The sequence below is a fragment of the Eulemur rufifrons genome, chromosome 13 (genome assembly GCF_041146395.1).
Source record: "Eulemur rufifrons isolate Redbay chromosome 13, OSU_ERuf_1, whole genome shotgun sequence".
NCBI lineage: Eukaryota > Metazoa > Chordata > Mammalia > Primates > Lemuridae > Eulemur > Eulemur rufifrons.
Window position 1 is genome coordinate 11,545,479 of NC_090995.1, and position 20,883 is coordinate 11,566,361.

General features: G+C 35.5%; 1 protein-coding gene across 4 annotated transcripts in view; it reads left to right on the forward strand.

Annotated features, from left to right (window-relative positions):
- Window positions 1-20,883, forward strand: part of MAPK10 (mitogen-activated protein kinase 10) — a 96,911-nt gene that overhangs the window by 72,384 nt on the left and 3,644 nt on the right. For 3 of the 4 annotated variants that reach the window (XM_069485539.1, XM_069485538.1, XM_069485540.1), the window contains 4 exons: window positions 2,043-2,225; window positions 3,764-3,888; window positions 16,385-16,448; window positions 18,037-18,114. In XM_069485539.1, the coding sequence (XP_069341640.1) occupies window positions 2,043-2,225; window positions 3,764-3,888; window positions 16,385-16,448; window positions 18,037-18,114 (450 nt within the window). The remainder of the gene's footprint in view (window positions 1-2,042; window positions 2,226-3,763; window positions 3,889-16,384; window positions 16,449-18,036; window positions 18,115-20,883) is intronic. The other variant, XM_069485542.1, reaches the window with a different exon arrangement.

Sequence of the window (20,883 nt, forward strand, 5' to 3'; positions counted from 1 at the left end):
CTCTCTCGCTCAGGCTGGTCTCGAACTACTGAGCTCAAGCAATCCTCCCACCTCGGCCTCCCAGAGTGCTAGGATTAAAGGCATTGAGCAACCACGCCTGACTGGGAATGCCACTTGAAAAGCAATTAATTCTTTACTGAATAACTTTATAATTCTAGCTAAATAGTGTATTGGGATTATTTTGCCAATTTTGTTAAACGACTTCTTTACCGAAAATCTGATATATTTTTTTTTTTTTGCCTCTATTTTAAATTCAACATCAAGACTTTAGAGTTCTAAGAAGTCTGACAAATGATTAAAAGATGGATTGGTGGGGCATGGTAACCTAACTGTATTAAATAATAGGCCTCTTTTCATAATTTGCGATGACAAGCACTTGAGTTTTATTTAACTACACTAATATTTTCTATTTAAATATGTCTAAGTAGTTATAGGTAAGCCTACATCCATAGTATTAATGTGGATTTTTGTCTAAGAGTAACTTGTAACTTTAACCTTATATAGTATTTGTCTTCATTTACAGTGATTCTCTATATTCTCATGCACATAGTAATTTAGATAAACTTTTATTGAAGCATGTTCTTGTTTAATTATTGCTACTATTTTGTAAAAGAATGTTCTCAGTTTTTCCTAGCCTCATTTCATTTCTTAATAGTCCATAGTAATACATTTTTTCATTCCAATAACTGAAAATATATATAGTAATTTAAGTTTTATTCAGCTAGATTATAAGGGAGGTAGAAGACGATTTGTGAATTAATTGGATTTTATCTTTTTTCAATATCCTATCTATTGTATTTGCACTATATGCTTGTTTTTGTTAATTTGTCAATATAGTTAATTTTGTCTTTCATCAGGCCTGTCAATCTTTTTTTAGTCCAAATAAACTTAAGTACGTAATAGTATGGTAAGGGTCTTTGAACTGTCACATATTACGTTAGTGGAAATGAATTAATTAACTGAACACAAAGGATAGAGTTGTAGAAGAATAAACAATGTAGGAGAGAACATGGCTTGCAGTGGCGAGTTAAGAAGAATTTCTAAGGTCTCTGTCATTCACTAACACATGGCAGGGAAATATGTTTGAAATAAGCTGATTCTTCAAAGTTTTCATGGGTGATATTTATCATTCTCAAAGCTCTGATATCAATATATCAAATATTAACAGTAGATGAAAAAGAGAATCTCAATCAGTGGATATGTCTGTCAAAAGAGCTAGCTCCAAATTTTGAGAGTATTAATTTTCAAAGAGGCAATATTTTTCCTGTGGAATTCCCCATGCTTAATGTACTTACTGAACTTGGATGTACTTGGTTGGAAATCTGTTGTGTTAAGTTGAATATCCCTCTGTTCACCCTCATATTGCATTGAAAACAATATTCAGATATCAGAAGTAAAAGCTATTGGTTTTAAATAGGTGAGTACTTTGATAAATATAATTTTTAGGTCTTTGTCAGAGAATTGATGAGTTATTTCACTATTAAAATTATATTGATCCCATATATAATGCACATGAGTGGAAACATTAACAGATGAAATTTTGAAATTTTTAGGGAAGGAGTAAAACAATTTTAAAGGTAATTTAGGAAAAGTGTAAATGAATTTTATTTAAATTATTTGTGTACTTGTCATTTTTTAAATATAAATAATTGAGGTAACTTCAGGATAAAAATATCACTACCATGTGTCATATTTTTTCTTCTAAATCACATGATTATATAGAAGTTTATCTCAATGTAAGAGATTCTTTTCGTGTTATCTGAATAACTTTTTATCTTTACAACCCAAAGACTATTTCATGATATCCTATTTTGTTAAATAATTCTAGTTCCCCAAAAGTATGTAAGTTCCAAAAGTGAATTTAAACTTCCAAGAGGATTCATTGCCTGACAATTCTGATTGATGTATTTTTGTTCTTTATTGCTTATTAAACTCCACTTGTTGACTGTTGAGGATTCCAGAGAAGAGTTAGCTGCCTGACTATTGAAAGGCAGGAGCTAGTGGTCTGCACTTCCTTTTTCCCTTAACGATTCAATTCTCAGATATTGACCAGTGGAATAAGGTAATTGAACAACTAGGAACACCATGTCCAGAATTCATGAAGAAATTGCAACCGACAGTAAGAAACTACGTGGAGAATCGGCCCAAGTATGCGGGACTCACCTTCCCCAAGCTCTTTCCAGATTCCCTCTTCCCAGCGGACTCTGAGCACAACAAACTCAAAGGTAAGCCCTTCATGGATGGCTTGGGAACCACTGTGCTAAACAGGCGATGGGTTAAACAAGCACACAATATTGATCTCTCTCTCTCTCTCTGTCATTTTTTTTTATTTTTAGTTGACATGTAATTGTACATACTTATGGGATTCAAAATGATATTTTAATACATGTATACGATGCGTAATAGTCAAATCAAGGTATTAGCATACCTATCACCTCAATCATTTATCATTTCTTGAACTTGAACTACTTCAAATTAAGGAGAGATATTTATTAAAAGATTTTTCTTACAAATGGGAGTGATCAAAGATGCTAGAATTCTCTGGATATTCAGAGGAAAGGGTACGTGTGTGACAGTAGTGTGGGTTAACTATCTCATGGAGGTCTATTTGGAATCTTAAATTTATTTTTGGAAGTGTACTTCTAAAAGACCAAAATAATATACATTGAAATCATTGTTCCAGTCCTTTTTATTACTTAGAAAATATTTTTGACACAAGTTTTTAGTTGTAAAATCTTGGAGATATAGGTGTCTGAGTTTCTTTTATTTGTTTTTATAAAGTACTTAACCACTCACTTTTCATTATAGAGTAGTAAATGAGACTACATATTTTTTACTCAATATAAACACTTCCATTAATAAGTAATTGAATATTTTCACTGTTTTACTTTCAAATAAGTTGAGTAACAATATTGATGTAGGATATTTCTTATTTCTCTTTAAACCTGGTTTTATATAAAATTTTATATATTTTTAGAAAGTAAAATTAATGTCTTTTAATAGTGTTATTAAATAAACATATATGCTTACTGATAATTACCATATAATTTTATAACTGTTCTTGCCCACAACCATAAAATTAATCATGAGAACGTGTATAATATAGAGTTTTTCATTAGTGTCTGGTATAGCATTGGACTGGCTTCAGTCTCTAGCTACTTGATTTCACCAAATCATGATTTCATGGATTAAAAATGACTGATGATTAGAGAATGTTAAAATAAAATTCAGTAGTTGAATATTTCTATCACATCAATTCCTCAGGTTGTTTTTTGGTACATAGGAAATCTGTAGTACGTGATCTCTTAAGTTAATTTGAATACTCAAATTCTAATAATGTCATTGGATGAATGAGAATATAAAAACATACACAGTGATTAACTTCAAACAGCCATCCACACATTTGTTGAACATCATTCATTTTCCTTTCCCAAGCTCTTCATCCTATTTTCACACAGATTTCCCAAGCAGATGACTTTGCCTATACAAATTTTCTGGGTTGATGAATTTTTCTTAGAAATCTAAGTAAATGATTATACTCATATACTCATAGCATCATGGCCCATAAAGAACCCCAAATGAAGCCTTAGACTTAGAGACACATGCAAAATGCATTTCCTTTTCCAGCACATCAAGAAATTTACCTACTATTTGGAAGGAAGATACGATTTGATTCTTTGTCTTCTGAGTTCTCTCTCCATTCAACAAATTTCTTTACTAAAATAAAAATCTCACTACTTGTTTTTCTCATTCATTGTTTCAGCCAGCCAAGCCAGGGACTTGTTGTCAAAGATGCTAGTGATTGACCCAGCAAAAAGGATATCAGTGGACGACGCCTTACAGCATCCCTACATCAACGTCTGGTATGACCCTGCTGAAGTGGAGGCGGTAAGGCATGCGCTTCTCACACTTTCCTTCCACAGACAAATCATAGCTCATGGTGAAAACTGAGTAGGACTAGAAGCCAAAAGGACACACTAGGGACTTTCATAAAATTCATGAGTCAAAAGCCTATTACCTGCCCCTCTACTCTATCCAGACTCTGTCTCTCCCATCGGGAGGAAAGAGGATTGAAGTCTTTGTCATTGACATTTTCCTTTGATGAGTAATATCAAAAGGTTAGGGCATGTCCTCAAGTCAGTTTCTGAATAATAAATCCACTTTAAGTTCTGAAACTACTGTTTTTGTTCCCTGATTTTCCCCACATGATATGGACATATGTTTAATACAGTTAATAGACATTATTTTTGTTTGCCTGAGAAGAAAGTCAGTTTGCATATGAAGTTTATTATATAAAATTTAATAGCAACTCTCAAACTATAGAAAACACTTATTAAATATTTAAATAAACATCAACTGCAGAACTTGAGTTATTTAAGGATTTTTTAATAGAAATTTGAGAATTTTTATTAAAGAAGAAAAACTTTATTAAAACAATAAGAAAACTAGTTTCTTTTAATATTTCATGGGTAGAAAAAGCCTCTATTGCTTTTTACTAATAGAGAAGAGGACTTCACAATGGCTATCAGTATGACCTTAGATTATACAACCAGTTTGTTTCTTGATGCTATATATATGAACCCACTTTTTTCTTCCTTTTTTAGTAAAATAATTTCCCTCTTTATTTTTTTTTTAGATTTTTTGAATCATTTTTATTGATTACTTTAGATTTCAATTGGGAAAGCTTGTAAAGAATTTTTCATATTTACAACTAGACATAGTGCTGTATTTGATAAAGCACATCAATTGAATTTTCTCAGGGAAGCCATATTTGGAGCTTTTATAAAAGAAATTATTTTCAAAAAGATTTCTCAGATTACTTCTAGCATTTTAGAAGTATAAGACAAAAGTTATATCTAAGTTCCCTTAAATATTTCCACAAGTAGGATGAACTACCCCATTTCACAGCAAGGAAGAGAATAATTAACGGTGATATCTGAGATATTTAAGATGTTAGTGATTTCATTTTCATACTATGTTATACTATTTTTTATGTATTTTAAATTTGACAGTCATTCTAAATATTTCCCAAATGCTCATCACTAGTTTGGTCTATGACTTTTGTGCAGGTCACAGGTGACCTCTTGTTTTCGGGCGGTGGAAAGACAAAGAAAGAGGTTACTGAGTGATGTTGTAACGTGAAATATTATTCTTATCTCCCCATTCTAAAATTGCTGTAGTTTAAATTCTGTTTTTCAGACTAAATGTTCCTATGAATTCTTTTAAATATGATTTGTTCTACTCACATGGAGTTAACAAACTGGCCGAATTCCTCCCTCAGCTGTTCTCTCCATCTGTCCTGACACAAGAACTAGCTCTTTGAGTCCTAGGATTTCTTATTATCGCAGCATGCGTCATGCTGTGGAAAAGCTTGTGCGACCCATGGCAGACTTAATCTGAGAAATAGTTTAGTGCCATCTATCTGTCATGGCAGACCCTTTTAATGTGGAGTTGAACTCTATCTAAGTAGCTTTGTTAGACTCAGAACGTATAATATATAAATTTAGAAAGACGGAGGAAGAAATGTGAGCAACAATGGGTAGGAATTTGATGCACTCTAATTATGTGTTTAATTATAGAAAGAGCAATTCATATTTTGTGGCTTTCATTTGCTTGTGAGAGTTAAATCAATGTCTCTAATTCCTAATATCTGCCATTTGTAGAATTCTGAATTTCCATCTGTTTATGCTGATGTATTCTTTCAGCAGCAAAATGTGAGCAATTTACTAATTGCCTTCTAGAGAAAATATAACTCCATTACATTTTGCATGCCCAGTGCCTCAGCTGTTAAAGTGAAGATATCTTTTGAATCACATTTGGATTGTTTTGTTGCCATGTATTATGTTGGTGGGAACTTGTCAAAATGTTTGTTGTAGATAGAGTTAGCCACCCGCTTTTAGGGGCCCCTCTCCCTGTGTGACTTATAGCAGGGATATGTACTTCACTGAAACACTAAGTCATTTGTTCCTATTTTTAGCAAATTTTTTTCTTGATTTCAATTCAAAAGATATTCAGAATTCACTGAACATATAAAGGTCTCAGGTGTCAAAAGCTGGAATGGTTGAATTGTTTTATTGACTAGTAGGGTCCATGCTCCAGATTTTCTTTTCATATATTGTCCTGAGCACTTTAGACCATGAGTGCTGTTAATCTCTTGAACTGAAAGACCATTCTTTTAAAACAGGAGGAAGGAACAGAAATTATTTTTCTAGAACGTTCCACATATGATGCTCTCTGAAAGGCTGAGTTATGGCTTAGGTGTCCTGTCATGTTCTTCCAAATATATGATTTTATTTCTTCTCTCCTAGGTGATATTTTAGATATTGTGACATCCACCTATTTAATTCAGAGTAGTAGGCATTTGTGATGGTGTATTTTATTTTCTTATGTTTCATCCTGGAAAGAAAGAAGTTACCAATTGTGGCATCTGTCTAGGATGTAATCCATAAACCATGGGAGAAAAAAAATAAGTAATGTTTTCCCCTTTTAGTGTTGCTCCTAAGAGATAAGCAAAGAAATCAAGTGAGAACTTTGAATTTGACAGAACTATGGTTTTCTGTCAATTAAAATTTACCAAATTGTATACTAAGAGGAAGAATAAAAAGGGGAAAAGAATAGGATTAGGTCAAGAGAGAACCTCTGTCAGACGGCTTTGCCTTGAGGCAAATAGAGGCCATAAAACTGGCTGATTTCTAGGAAACATAACTCCTTTGGTGATTAGCATCCCTGCCCTGTGTGACTACCTGTAATGTTGCTCCAATAATCAAACCAGACTTAAATTTTTTGCCAGTCACGACAGAATCTTCTCTTAACCACTATGTATATAAGTTCCAGGGCAGCTCTAAAGCACTCCTACCCATCCTTACATCATTGTGAGTGTTTTCAATGTAGAACCTTTATTGATAAAGAAACTGATACTGCCCTTCAGAAGTGACATTGTTTTTCTCATTCTAGGAGAGGGGGAAAACATACTGAGAAAGTATAATCCCTAATGATAGTGAAAACGAATGTGTTATCATGTGAAAACCAACAGTTATTAAACACTGTATGATGTTTCTGTTGACTTATTTTTAGCCTCACACGAAAACTATAGAGATGAAGTCAGAATGTCATCACAACTATAAATAGACCAAAGTCTATAGATTGGAAGTTGAAGAGCTACAAAAAAGTCAGAAAAAGGCTAGGCAGGAAGTATTCTTAGGTGCTAAATCATGGTAACCTTCAGATTCAGGGAAAAGGCTGAATCTGAACATTTTCTTCCTGAGTGTAGAACCACTGCTTAGGCCCTAGGGCATCCATTATATGTGAGGAGAAGGTAGAATAGATTCATCCAACGATGAGACAGAATATTGAAAAGGTTACACTCCCTTTTTACAAGTCTATTAAAAGTTTATGGTCTTTTCCAGAGTATGTGCTATAATAAAATTATTATGTCCCTTTCTAATGGCAAGGAGCTTGTAACAATGATAAAAACCACTTCCATAATTTGCTGGAGGTTTAATATGAGACTCACAGGGTCATTTCTGGAATAGTGGCCCACAATATCTTGTGAAAGAGAATGAAATTTATTGTTTATGAAAAATGTCTCTAATCAATAACCGAAGGAAACTTCGCACAGTTTCTAATTCCAGGGAGAATCTGATTTCTACCATCAGGTGCATTTTGAAAACTGAACTTCATTTGTGTTTCTCTATAAAAAAGTGAGAGATAAAATAGCTATGCCTCAGGAACTTTTTCTGAATATTTCTTATCTCATATGTGTGTTGTTTTGGACCAAGTTCAGCAGAAAGCATTTTTGATGACTTTGTTTCATGACATATGTGCCAGAATGCTGTTTCGTAGTACAGCAATCTGTCGCCACATCTTTTTCTGAAGTAGGCTTGCTCACACTCTTGCTCCACTGGTGTGTGATTCCTGTTTAATCACAAACAAGAGTTTATTCCCACCCAGAATTCTTATACACACACTGACAGAGAAGTTCTTAAATAATAAGTAGCTCTGCCATGAATGGAAGGGTTAGCTACAATCTAAGAAAAAAACTCGGCTTACAATGACTTAATTTAAAATATGGTCACATATGATCTAGCCTTCCCAAACCAAGGTGCTCTAGGCAATGGGAGAAGACCAAAAGCTACAGAATGTAGAAATCAAGGTCATGACATGGGGAAACAGTAGAGCACAATGGAAACCACTTGGGGTCAAAAATGAGAAGACCTAGACTTGAGGTCTTATCACGTCTTGGACAGGTCCACTCCATTAATTCACCTAAATTTGTACTGTGCTTCAATTATACACTGCCATTGAGGATTCATTAATTCTCATAATAAAAAGACATAGTTCCTGCTATTTAGTAGTTTATAGTATAGTAGAGTTGCCTATAATATACTCACTTGAGTGATAAAGAGTTTTTTTTTTTTTTTTTTGAGACAGAGTCTTACTCTGTTGCCCGGGCTAGAGTGAGTGCCGTAGCGTCAGTCTAGCTCACAGCAACCTCAAACTCCTGGGCTTAAGGGATCCTACTGCCTCAACCTCCCGAGTAGCTGGGACTACAGGCATGTGCCACCATGCCCGGCTAATTTTTTGTATATATATATTTTAGTTGTCCATATAATTTCTTTCTATTTTTAGTAGAGACGGGGTCTCGCTCTTGCTCAGGCTGGTCTCGAACTCCTGACCTTGAGCGATCCACCCGCCTCGGCCTCCCACAGTGCTAGGATTACAGGCGTGAGCCACCGCGCCCGGCTGATAAAGAGTTTTAAAGACTCAAGGTAAAGGAGTGGAAAAGATATTTCATGCAGGCTGGCCGATAAAGAGTTTTAAAGACTCAAGGTAAAGGAGTGGAAAAGATATTTCATGCAGGCTGGGCATGGTGGCTCACGCCTGTAATCCTAGCACTCTGGGAGGCCGAGGCGGGTGGATCGCTCGAGGTCAGGAGTTCGAGACCAGCCTGAGCAAGAGCGAGACCCCCGTCTCTACTAAAAATAGAAAGAAATTATCTGGCCAACTAAAAATATATATAGAGAGAAAAAATTAGCCGGGCATGGTGGTGCATGCCTGTAGTCCCAGCTACTCGGGAGGCTGAGGCAGGAGAATTGCTTGAACCCGGGAGTTTGAGGTTGCTGTGAGCTAGGCTGATGCCACGGCACTCTAGCCCGGGCAACAGAGTGAGACTCTGTCTCAAAAAAAAAAAAAAAAAAAAAAAAAAGATATTTCATGCAAATGGAAACCAAAAGTAAACAGGAGTAGCTATACTTATGTCAGATAAAACAGACTTTGTATCAATAACAGTAAAAAAGGACAAAGAAGGTCATTATATAATGATAAAGGGATCAATTGAACAAGAAGGTACAACAATCCTAAATATATATGAACCCAACACCAGAGCACCCCCACATTCATAAAACAAATACTATTAGACCTAAGAAAAACATAGACAACAATACAATAATAGTGAGGACTTTAACACCCCACTGAGAGCACTAGACAGATCATCAAGGTAGAAAAGCAACAAAGAAACACTGGACTTAAACTGGATTCTAGAATAAATGGACCTAATAGACATTTCCAGAACATTCTACCCAACAGTTGCTGAGTATACATTCTTATAAGTACATGGAACATTCTCCAAGATAGACCATATGTTAGGCCACAAAGCAAGTCTCAATAAATTTTTAAAAATTGAAATCGTATCAAGTATCTTCTCAGATGACAGTGGAATGAAACTAGAAATCCATTCCAAGAGGAACAAAACTATGAAAATACATACACATTAAACAACCTGCTCCTGAATGATCTTTGAGTCAATGATGAAATCAAGATGGAAATTAAAATAAACTTTGAAAGAAAAGAAAAAAGTGACACAACACATCAAAGCCTCTGGGATACAAAAAAAGCATTGCTAAGAGGGAAGTTTATAGCATTAAATACGTACATCAAAAAGATTGAAAGATCACAAATTAACGACCTAACATTGCACCTCAATGAACTAGAAAAATGAGAACAAACCAAACTCAAACCTAGCAGAATAAAAGAAATAACAAAAATCAGTGCAGAACTAAATGAAATTAAGGCCAAAAAAGACAAAGGATCAATGGAACAAAATGTTGGTTCTCTGAAAAAATAAACAAAATCGACAGATGAAGAGAGAGGGTTCAAATAAGCTCAATCAGAAATGAAAAAGAAGACATTACAACTGATTCTACAGAAATACAAAAGATCATCCAAGACTACTATAAACATCTCTATACCCACAAACTAGAAAACACGGAGGAAATGGATAAATTCCCAGAAACATAGAACTTCCCAAGCTTGATTCAGGAAGAAATAAAAACCATAAGCAGACCAATAACAAGTAGTGAGATTGAATCAGTAATAAAAAATCTCCCCCCCAAGAAAGCCCTGGACCAGATGGATTCACAGCTGAATTCTTCCAGATCTACAAAGAACTGGTACCAGTGTTGCTGACACTCTTCCAAAAGATGAAGAAGGAGGGAATCCTCCGTAATTCTACAAAGCCATTGTCACCCTGATACCAAAGTCAATATCACCCTGATACAACGAAAGAAAACTACAGACCCATATCTCTGATGAACAAAAATATCTGTACTTGTATGTTTTCACAGCACTATTTACAATAGCGAAGGTATAGAATCAATGTAAGTGTCCATCAACCAATGTTCGGATAAGAAAATGTGGTGTATACACACACACACACACACACACGCGCGCACACACACACACACACACGCACACACACCATGGAATACTACTCAGCCATAAAAAAGAATGAAATAATGTCCTTTGCAGCAACTTGGATGGTACTGGAGGGCATTATCCTGAGTAACTCAGAAACAGAAAATCGAATACCTCATGTTCCCATTTATAAGTGCGAGCTAAACAATGGGTACCTGTGGCCATACAGAGTAGAATAATAGACATTGGGTACTGTAAAAAGTGGGAGTGGGTGAGGGCTGACAAATTACCTATTAGGTACAATGTACACTATTTTGGTGGTGGGTCCACTAAAAGCCTAGACTTCACCACTGCATAATATATCTATGTAACAAAACTATACTTGTATCCTGAATCTACACAAATAAAAAAAGTATTTAATGTCAAACGTCATCTTTTATTTCATCTCTTTAACTGACAAGTTTTCCCAAGTTAATAGATAGCATATTTTTGAACACAGTAATTGCTCTTCATTCATTTGCTCATACTTGTTGAATGTCTAATATGTACTACATCCTGTGTTAGACTGGTGAACCAAGATAAAATCTTTGTCCCTGCAGTCTAATGAAAAGAAAAACAAGTATATGTTGAGTGATAAGTATTCCACAATTTAAGCTTATTGTACAATAGAAGCACATATAAATAACTCAGTAACATAGGCTAAACAAGGTTCTTTGGAGAGACTTATATCTAAACAGAAACATGAAGGATAAAGCAGGAATTTGTGTAGAAAGATAGGCAGAAGAAATTCTATGTGCAAAAATCCCAGGCTCAAAAAAGGATTGAGAGAATTGCAAATCTTTGGGAGTGACTTAATGGAGAGGGGTGAGAAATTATTTTGAGTTTGTAAGCAATGGCCAGATAAGGAAAGAGTCTCTAAGCATTGTTATGGACCATGCATCCTACCCCAGGGTGAAGGGAAGCCATTAGCTACCAAGCAGGATAATAGCATTATCAGATTTGAACTTCCAAAAGTCACTATTACCTGCAAATTGGGATGAAGTAGAAAAAAGGGAGATGGAAGGGAGGGGGATAGATCTGTAGCAATCTAGATTAGAACTGATGGTGGCTTCAGAGTAGACAGGGGCAGAAGATTCTAGAGATGCTTAGAAGCTAATAATCAACATGAATTGTAAATAATTAGATTTGAGCTCAAAGGGACATAGAGTTCAAAGATGACTGATAGCATACAGTAGTTGGTTAATAAATATGTGTTAAAAGAATCAATTAAAAAAAGAAAGGCTTATGACTTGGGCGCTAGGTGATCGGTGGTGCAATTACTGAGCCTTTTCTGTTTAAGAATGATAGAAAAAAATTAATTTCCAAGGAGCAGGAAAGAGAATTTCCATTTTCAAGACATGATCGCAATTTTTGATGGTCCAAGGCTAATAAATTTGCAACCTAACAAATGAGAAAACTACAAAACAGAATGAAAAATAAGGAAAACTGAATCTAACTTCCTTATGAAACCACTGGAGCATTACTTAATTAAGTTTTCCAATTACACTCAATTCACATTATAATTAAAATTGGCATTACTAGCTTTCAAAGTTTCCTCTGGTCACCTACTGCTATGATGTCTCCAAGCAACACTAGTGCTTTGCATAGATAACCCATTATAATGCAATGCTTTGCACATGGCAAGTTCTTAAGAGAGGTTTGACGAATTAGCTGGTTAGATATTTGTTCTACATTTGGAATTAGTTTTCTCTTAAATAAAGCAGTGTATGAAACTCTTTCATTGCAAACTAAGTGACTTGCCCAAGGTCACTCATCTTACTAATATCAGAGGCAAGGGGGCTCCAAGTTTAGTGCCCTTTCCATTGTTCCTTTTAGGAAACCTGTGACTTATTCAAGAGGCTCAGAGATTCTTCTTGCTTACTTTGGCCTACAGACTACATCTGATTATGAGGCTCAGATCTTGTGTCCACCTTGATTGTAATTCATAAATCTCTTTGTCCTGTATTTCAAAACCTTAGCCCATGATATTTCTGTCCAGAAGTCATTTCTATTTACCAGGAAATAGACATCATTGAAGACTGAAAGAAAATCCTTACTTTGTCTAGAATATTTTCTTCTCCATCTATAAAAATGAAGCATACTTAGGCAGATGACAAAATTGGCTCTTATTATGGTATAAATGGTTAGAGCAGAAGTTTTAATCTTGCTGCACAATTAGAATCATTTGGTGAGCTTTAAGTATCCTGATGCCCAGGGTTTACCCCGAGAACATTTAAGTAAGAATTTCTGGGGTGGGATCTAGGCATTAGTGTTTCTAAAGCTCCCAGATGATTTCAATGTGCAACCATAGTTGAGAACACCTAGGTTAGAGCAATTTGATGAAAACGATGAACTCACACCCAAGCACCTCTTACTTAATGTTATTTTCCAGCCACGAGGTGGCAGCATCACAGTACAGTGTACATCTTGTCACCCCTATTGAGTGGACATGGAAATTTGTATCTGTGATGCTAATTAACAGTATCTTTGAGGGTCCCTCCAGCTAGAGAACAGCATTGACTTTTCTTCCTGCTAATCTCTTTTGCTCTGTTTGCCTAACAAAAACCTTTGAATATATTTATTTCAACAGGTTGAATTAGCAGGAACTATATCATAAGCCATAGTTTAGTAGAAAAACAAAAAGAACACAGATTTTGTAATTTTGCATTCAGACAGTTTTGAGTTGAAATACTGCCTGCACCACCTACTGATATGTTATTTAATCTTTTTGTGCTTCACTTGCGTACGCAGGAGAGGAAAGTTGTGATAAGGACTAAACAAGATAGTATATGAAAATCAGCCTAGTCTGAATGGTACTAGGATGATGAAGATCTTGAGGAGAGAAATGATAATACCAGGATAGAGTCAGTTATACAAGATCCAGGAAAACCCAGGATACAGTACTTTTTTGTTCATGGTCTTTCTTTTCTGCATATGGATCTTTTCCTTCCCTGTTGTGTGTGTGTCCTATTATTCATACTCCACTGGGGACTACTTCTAACAAATAGACATGCTTTAGCCTCTTTCATTTAAAAGAACAAAGGATCAAAGCCAACATTTTTTACTATACCTCTGCCTGTAGCAATGGAAGTGTGTCTCCCACCTTTGTAGCCAAGTCTGTCTAAAATAGTAGTCCTTGTTTACTCACAGTTACTCTAGTTCACTTCTCAAACCTTGAAACTGCTTTCTCTGAAATCACCAGTGCCCTCTTAGGTGCCAAGTCCGAAGCAAACTGGCATCTCACGTATCTGTCCATTTGAACAGTCTGACAACACCCTCCGTCCTGCACCTGTCCCCTTGGATTTCTGTGGTGACAACACTCCTCTTCTCCTCCAGCCTCCATTGCTGGGTCTGAGTTGTTTTCTCTTCCCTTAGAATCGTGTATCCCAGGAGTTCTCTCCTGATAGCCCTAATTTCTTCTCTCCCTGGAAGTCTTATCTTCTACCACAGCTTTAACTTTAATTGCCATAAATGACTCAAATCTATATATTGTCCCATAGAGCTGGCTTGAATTCCAGATCTATAAATCTAACAGTCTCTGGAATTTAAATTGGCAGCTCACTATTAACATTGTTAAATATCGAGCGGGTATATCTCCTATCCACGCAAAATCTATTCCCCCTCCTCCTTACGATTCATGGCACTACTTTCTACCCAGATGATATAACTAGATACCCAGTCACTTTATACTGCTCCCTCAGCCATATCGTGTCTAAGTTGATAGGAGAATTTAAGCCTTTTGCCTTCGAGGTAATTATTGATTGATAAGGACTTTCTGCTGCCATTTTGTTCATTGTTTCCTGGTTGTTTTGTAGATTCTTTGTTCCTTTCTTCCTCTCTTTCTGTCTGTGTTTGTGATTAAGTGCTTTTCCCTAGTGGTATGCTTTGATTCTTTACATTTTATCTTTTGTGCGTCTACTATAGATTTTTGTCTGTGGTTATCAGGAGGCTTACAAAAAACATCTTTTAACAGGCTATTTTAAGCTGATTATAACTTGACTTTGATTGCATTAAAAAACTACACTTTCACTCCACTCTTCCTCTCACACTTTAAATCTTTGATGTCACAATTTACATCTTTTTATATTGTGTATCCCTTAACACGTTATTGTAGCTATTACTATTTTTAATAGTTTTGTCTTTTAACCTTCATACTGAAGACACAGGTCATTTACACACCATCATTATAGTAGTACTAAAATGTTCTGGTTTTGACTGTGCACTTGCTTTTACCAGTAAGTTTTATACCTTCACATGTTTCTGTGTCGCCAGCTAGCATCCTTTTCTTCTGGCCTGAAGAACTCTTTTTAGCATTTCTTGTCATACAGTTCCAGTGGCGATAAACTCAGCTTTTGTTTATCTGTGAGCCTTTATCTCTTCTTCATTTCTGAGAAACGGCTTTTTCTGGTTGTAATATTCTCAATGAACAGGTTTTAAATTTCAGCACTTTGTTTATATCATCCCACTCTCTCCTGTCTCTGAAAATCTTGTCCAAAGCCTTTCCTACAACAGCCGATTTTGAGAGATCCGTGTTCTCCTGGGCTTGAGTCATTCTTGTTGAGTGACTCTTAGTTTCTCACGGAAACTATTGCTTTGGGAGTATTGGACAAGGACTAATTCTAGGGTCCCCTGTGTCATGGTGCCATAAATTTTATAGCTATTCTTTGTGCTTAGCCCCGTGTCAGCCAGTGTAGCTCCTCAGCCCCATCTTTCTCTACTTCATGGTGACTTATTTTTCCAAGAGATTTTTTTTCCCCCATGTTACTTAGCCTGAATTGGAGCTACTCAAGCTACCACAATAGATCTCCCCAAGTAAATATCAGGAAGAAGAGGTCAGGGAGTCTATTTGAGACCCTCCTTTCTGGAAGGCACATAGATTGGTGAAAATCTCTCCTGTTCCGTATCTGAACTCCATAGAGGAAGAGGCACACTGACTCCGTAAGTCGGACTGGAGGCCCTGTCACATCATTTGTCATAGAGAGAACTAAGCAGGGGACCACTCAGGGGTTCAAAGTGGCTCACCTCAATAGACAACTGGCAGTGTCTTCTGCCCGAGGGGGAAGAAAAGCTTGAAATCATTTAAATATAGGACATACAGCAATAAATAAAGGTGTTTTGTGGTGCTTCAAGAAAAATAAAAGGTGGATTTGGTCTAAATATTTCTTTATATTGAGGACTAGTGCTGTGGTCTGTTAGGAGATATTATGGATGGACTTCTTCATAAAAATGCAACAAAATCCTATCAGTTTGGGATAGTTTCGGTATAGCTCTGTTACAGGGCAAGTGAAGGGGAGGAGACATTTCAGCAGCTTCGGGACCCTTGGAATGGCCTGTCTTGTTTGCTTTTTAAAAGACCAGTGATGAGTTGCTCAGGCATGGGTTGTGAATTAGAAGATTTTGAGAAGTGAGCTCTCAGGATTTGGGTTGTGCTGCTTTATTTAGTGAGCAGAATATACTGTAATATAAATGAATCCTTGAGAAGTTAGTGTGGAAATTTTAACTTCTGAACTACTGTAATTATCTTGTAATTTGTATAAAGTTCTGATCACCACCCAAACCAATCAATGACAAGTTATTCTCCTGCATTGTAAGAGTTTAGTTATGTTTAGGTTTTGCAAAGTTGATTGGTTGTTTTTTTTTTTTTACTTGGCAGCCTCCACCTCAGATATATGACAAACAGCTGGATGAAAGAGAGCACACCATCGAAGAATGGAAAGGTAATTCTACTTTAAAAAAGTATACTATTTTTTTTATTTTTAATTAAAACTCAGAAAGTATCCTCTAAGGCTTTTCATCTGTTGGTTTATACTAATAGTAATACTGCATTTGCTCAAGAATGAAAAGAATTAAATATTGATACCTTTTTAAATAATACTGATTGTTGAAGTGTTTGTCAGGGTGGGGGGCAAGCTTCAGTTCAGAATTAAACTTTCCAAGTTTATACATAAAATTATCACAAGAAATAGAATATTAAAGTTAATTCTGAGATAATTTTAGACTTTAGAAAATAAAAGATAGTTAATACAGGAATTCCACTGGTTTTACAAGTCTTGATGATTTAAATAGAAAATATATGTATCTAAGTGGCTTATTTCTTATTTATTTCTCAAAGTAAAAAAAAAAGGAATTAATGATTACATTAATTCATTTTTTAGCAAAATATTTCCAAATACGTACTACATCTTGAAGATTATACTCAGAGTGAAACAAAGCAGGAAAACAAATTAAGCTTACAAAAAATTATTAAACTAATACACAATAGAATAAATATGAGAAAACCAAAGCAGACTGTAACAAATGATCAGATAAAAATGGGGAGGAGCATAAAGGAAAGCTCAGAAGGGAAGAAACTTTTAGGCTACCTTAAAGGAATTAAATGTAAATTTGGAGGGGAAAAAAGGAAAATACCAGATGGGAGGCTAAGAGGAGAATAAGAGTAGAACCAAACAAAAACAGGTTATAAGGATAGTAAAGAGATTGTCAAGGGGTCACGGTGAATATGAAAAAATGAGCATATGAAAAGATTCCAGATGGTAGATGGAAAAGTCTTGCTTTGATCTAAGTAAGGACAGGAAGATAGTCCTTAGGAGTTCATGAATAGGATATAACCATCATTTGAGGATATGGACTAAATAGTGAGAAATTTGGGAAATGACTACTTATAAAAGATGGTGATATATTGTAAGCCATTGCAAAGCAAAAATGGGTAGGGCTACATGATTTTTAGATAAAGGGAGCTAAGTAAAAAAGGACTGAATACATCTAATTTAACTCTGGCAACAAGAAAGCCAAAAATGGATGCTAGTTTGGGAATGAACAAAATAAATTTTTTTATGTGTTGGGGTTTAGGCAAGTTTAGGTATACAAATAAAAGATAGGAGTCTGGGAAAAAGATACAGTAAAAGATGGAAATTGTAAGAGTTGGAAATAATTTAAAATCATGAGAATATTTGCATCTCCTAGGGAGTGAGTATAAAAAGAAAATGGATATTCAAAAACAGCCATTAAAATCCTTAACAGATGAAGCTAGAATGCATCAGAAGTTCCCCCAAAGATTCAGAAAACAAGTAAAATGTGTATTCTGCATACATTTATTTATCCAGCTGCCTTATTGAGCACCTGCTTGTGCCAGGCTCTATGCTAATTGCAAGGAAATAGAGAAATAGGGAAATAAAGGAATCCTAATTGATTTTTCTTTTACCCAACTCCATCAAAATGTTATTATTTTTTATTCACTAATGAATTTCTCTGTAGATTAAGGAGAAATTTGTTTTCTGTAATAACACAGATAACTGTTTCTTACAGAACTTATCTACAAGGAAGTAATGAATTCAGAAGAAAAGACTAAGAATGGAGTAGTAAAAGGACAGCCTTCTCCTTCAGGTACTCACTCTCAGTGAATAACCGATAAACCAGTACTTGGGTAATCTCTGGCCTTTGTGTAGGAGTTGCAGCCAGTAACATCGCTTATCAAGCAAATGGACAAATGTCACGTGATTGTTTCCCTATAATGATTTCAGTTTTCTTCTTTTCAGTATCTGGGGTGGCATTCATTCTGATTATTCTGAGTGTAATGATTCAGTGTAAAACCAATCAGGGCATGTTTTTTTTCTCCTGGAGAGCCAACTGTTAAATATTTATTGGTGCATCACTGTGTGTGTGTGTGTGTGTGTGTGTGTGTGTGTGTATGTGCAGTAAACTATGCTGGAAAGAAAAAGCAGTTACTGAAAAAAAAAGTCTGAAAAGTCAGCTTTTTTACATTCTTTGTTATAGTCACGTTTACGATTAATGTTTGTCTAGCATATTTTATTTTGTGAATAGCTAGGATAACGTAATTTTACAATGTGGACTCTCGTACTATTCAGGTATGGCAACACTGGGAGTCCTGCAGCAAGGGAGTAAGTTAATGCAGTTTCTCAGGGATGAAATGGTTCTGATACCCAGACCCATGTTCTAGTCATGCTTTAAAAATGTAACTAGGAAGTTAAATGTGCGCTTGTAGAATAATTTATAGGTTTGATATTTGTTGATGGAATTGTTGTATATCAATAAGAAATAAATCTAAACTTCAGTTACATTTCTAAATAAATAATTGTACTCCCTTCTGCTATCTGATTTCACTTGCTTAGTGATTTATTTTCAAGGATGGCATAGCTGCTTGCTTCCTGAATTGATTTATAAAGATTGCTGAGGGAATAGCAGTCCATGAATAGAAATTAATTTGCTTCTAAAAGCATTTGTTATAGAATGTTACAACTATCACAAATATAGGAGGCCATCTAATTCAGCAACGCTCACGTTTGCTCACCCACCCCTATTCCACCTGAGAAGGAAAGCTCCTGTAGCAATAAGGACTTACTAAGATTAGGATGCTGAGCGTAAGGATGGGCAGAGCTTTGTCAAAATCTCTAAATCAAAGATAAAGCTCCCTTGGCGATTTTAATATACAACCTCCCCTTCCCCAGCACGGCCCATATTCCCCACCATGGGAGCATGTCTTAGGGTCTCTAATGTAGTCCAATAATTTAATTTTTATTTAAAAATATCAGATAAGTTGACACTCAAGATCATATCGATAGTGAAGGAACTATAGCTCAGTGATTTCTGCCACTCTAGTGTTTTTTTCTAATTCTTTTTATCTATTTTTTTTTTTTTTTTTGGTGGTGGTTGTTGTTGAGGGGGTCAAAATAATTTCCTTATAAAAAGCAGAACAATGTTTTCCCCTGAGATGATGAATATTTTTTTATTAGATAGCTTCTAGTTGAGAAATTTTCACTAGCATAAGTTACTTCTTTCTGTGATGCCTAATTTTTTTAAGAAAGTTGAAAGCAGCTAATATTCCTCATGTATAGCCCTATTAGTATTTTCGGTTTCTTTTAATTTTGTTTTCAGTGACAAAAATTTGTGATGCTTTATTGATGGTGAAACATTTTTTTAAATGTATGTCTCTACTGGTTTCTCCTACATAACAGAGAAGGAAGGGATCTTTCCCACATTGCCTGGACAAGTAGACGTTATAATCAGATTCAATTCAGTTCAATTCTGTTCAAGAGATTTTCACAAATTGCTTGGCAGTAAATTAACAACTTAATGCCAAGGTCCATGCGTGGCCACTTATATTGGTGTTGGTTTTATGATTTACAAATCTTATTTATTGCCTACATGGAAATAGACTTGAATGGATCATCCAGTAAAGCCAGAAGGCGCTGCAGTCAGGGAGACATACAGAAGCAAATATTTTTCGTCTAACAATGGTGGGCTGGTTAATATCTAGCGACCATCATTTAAAAAAAAAAAAAAAAAAAGAATTGACTAGTAGTCCTTACCAATTTCTATGGTGTAAATATTCTCACTGTGACGACTTTTAAGCTACCAAAGTGACATCAGTGAAAGCAGAGTTGGGAAGGGATGCTAACAATTGGCTTTAAGAAGCCACTAAATCCAGCTCCAGCACCACTACACAGAGCACATCATTTTCGCACCGTAACACTATCTAGAGAGGAACCATTCCCATAAAACAAGCAGATGTAATGGGAATTTTATAAAGGAAGCACTGGAAGAATTTGTGCCATATAAAATCAGGAACAATAGTCCCCGGACCCCTAGAGATATGGGTGATAAAGACTCTGACAGGTCCTGAGCTTTGAGTAATTGAATACTGATTGTAATCTGCATTCAGCATTGATAAAGTAGAGGGCAGGATCATTGCAACACAGAAGGTGAGCATTACAGAGACCCAGCTGATGAGCAAAGGGAGCAGACAGACAGCGAAACAAAATGATTTCCTTTGGCTAAAAGTAGTTTAGCAGTTTCACTAGTTTAATAGCAGGAGAAAGTTGCTTCCCTCACAGTACCTACCTGGAAGAGTTCACATAAAAGACACTCAATGCCATTTTGTTAAATTGAGTAGTTACTCTGTACTCAGTAGTAGACACTATGGAAGACAGGAGAAATAAAAAAGTAGAATATAATGAAAGAAGTCAAAAGAAGCAAGGGAAATGCAAGCATGAGGCAATCACATAACAAAGCTATATATGTAGTGAGGGGCTGAGTTGTATGGCATGACACTCAGAATATTCTAGAAGTCTGCTGAGAATATGCCAGTTACTAAAATAAGTACAGTAGGAGTACTGTGTATTTTATAAGCACAAC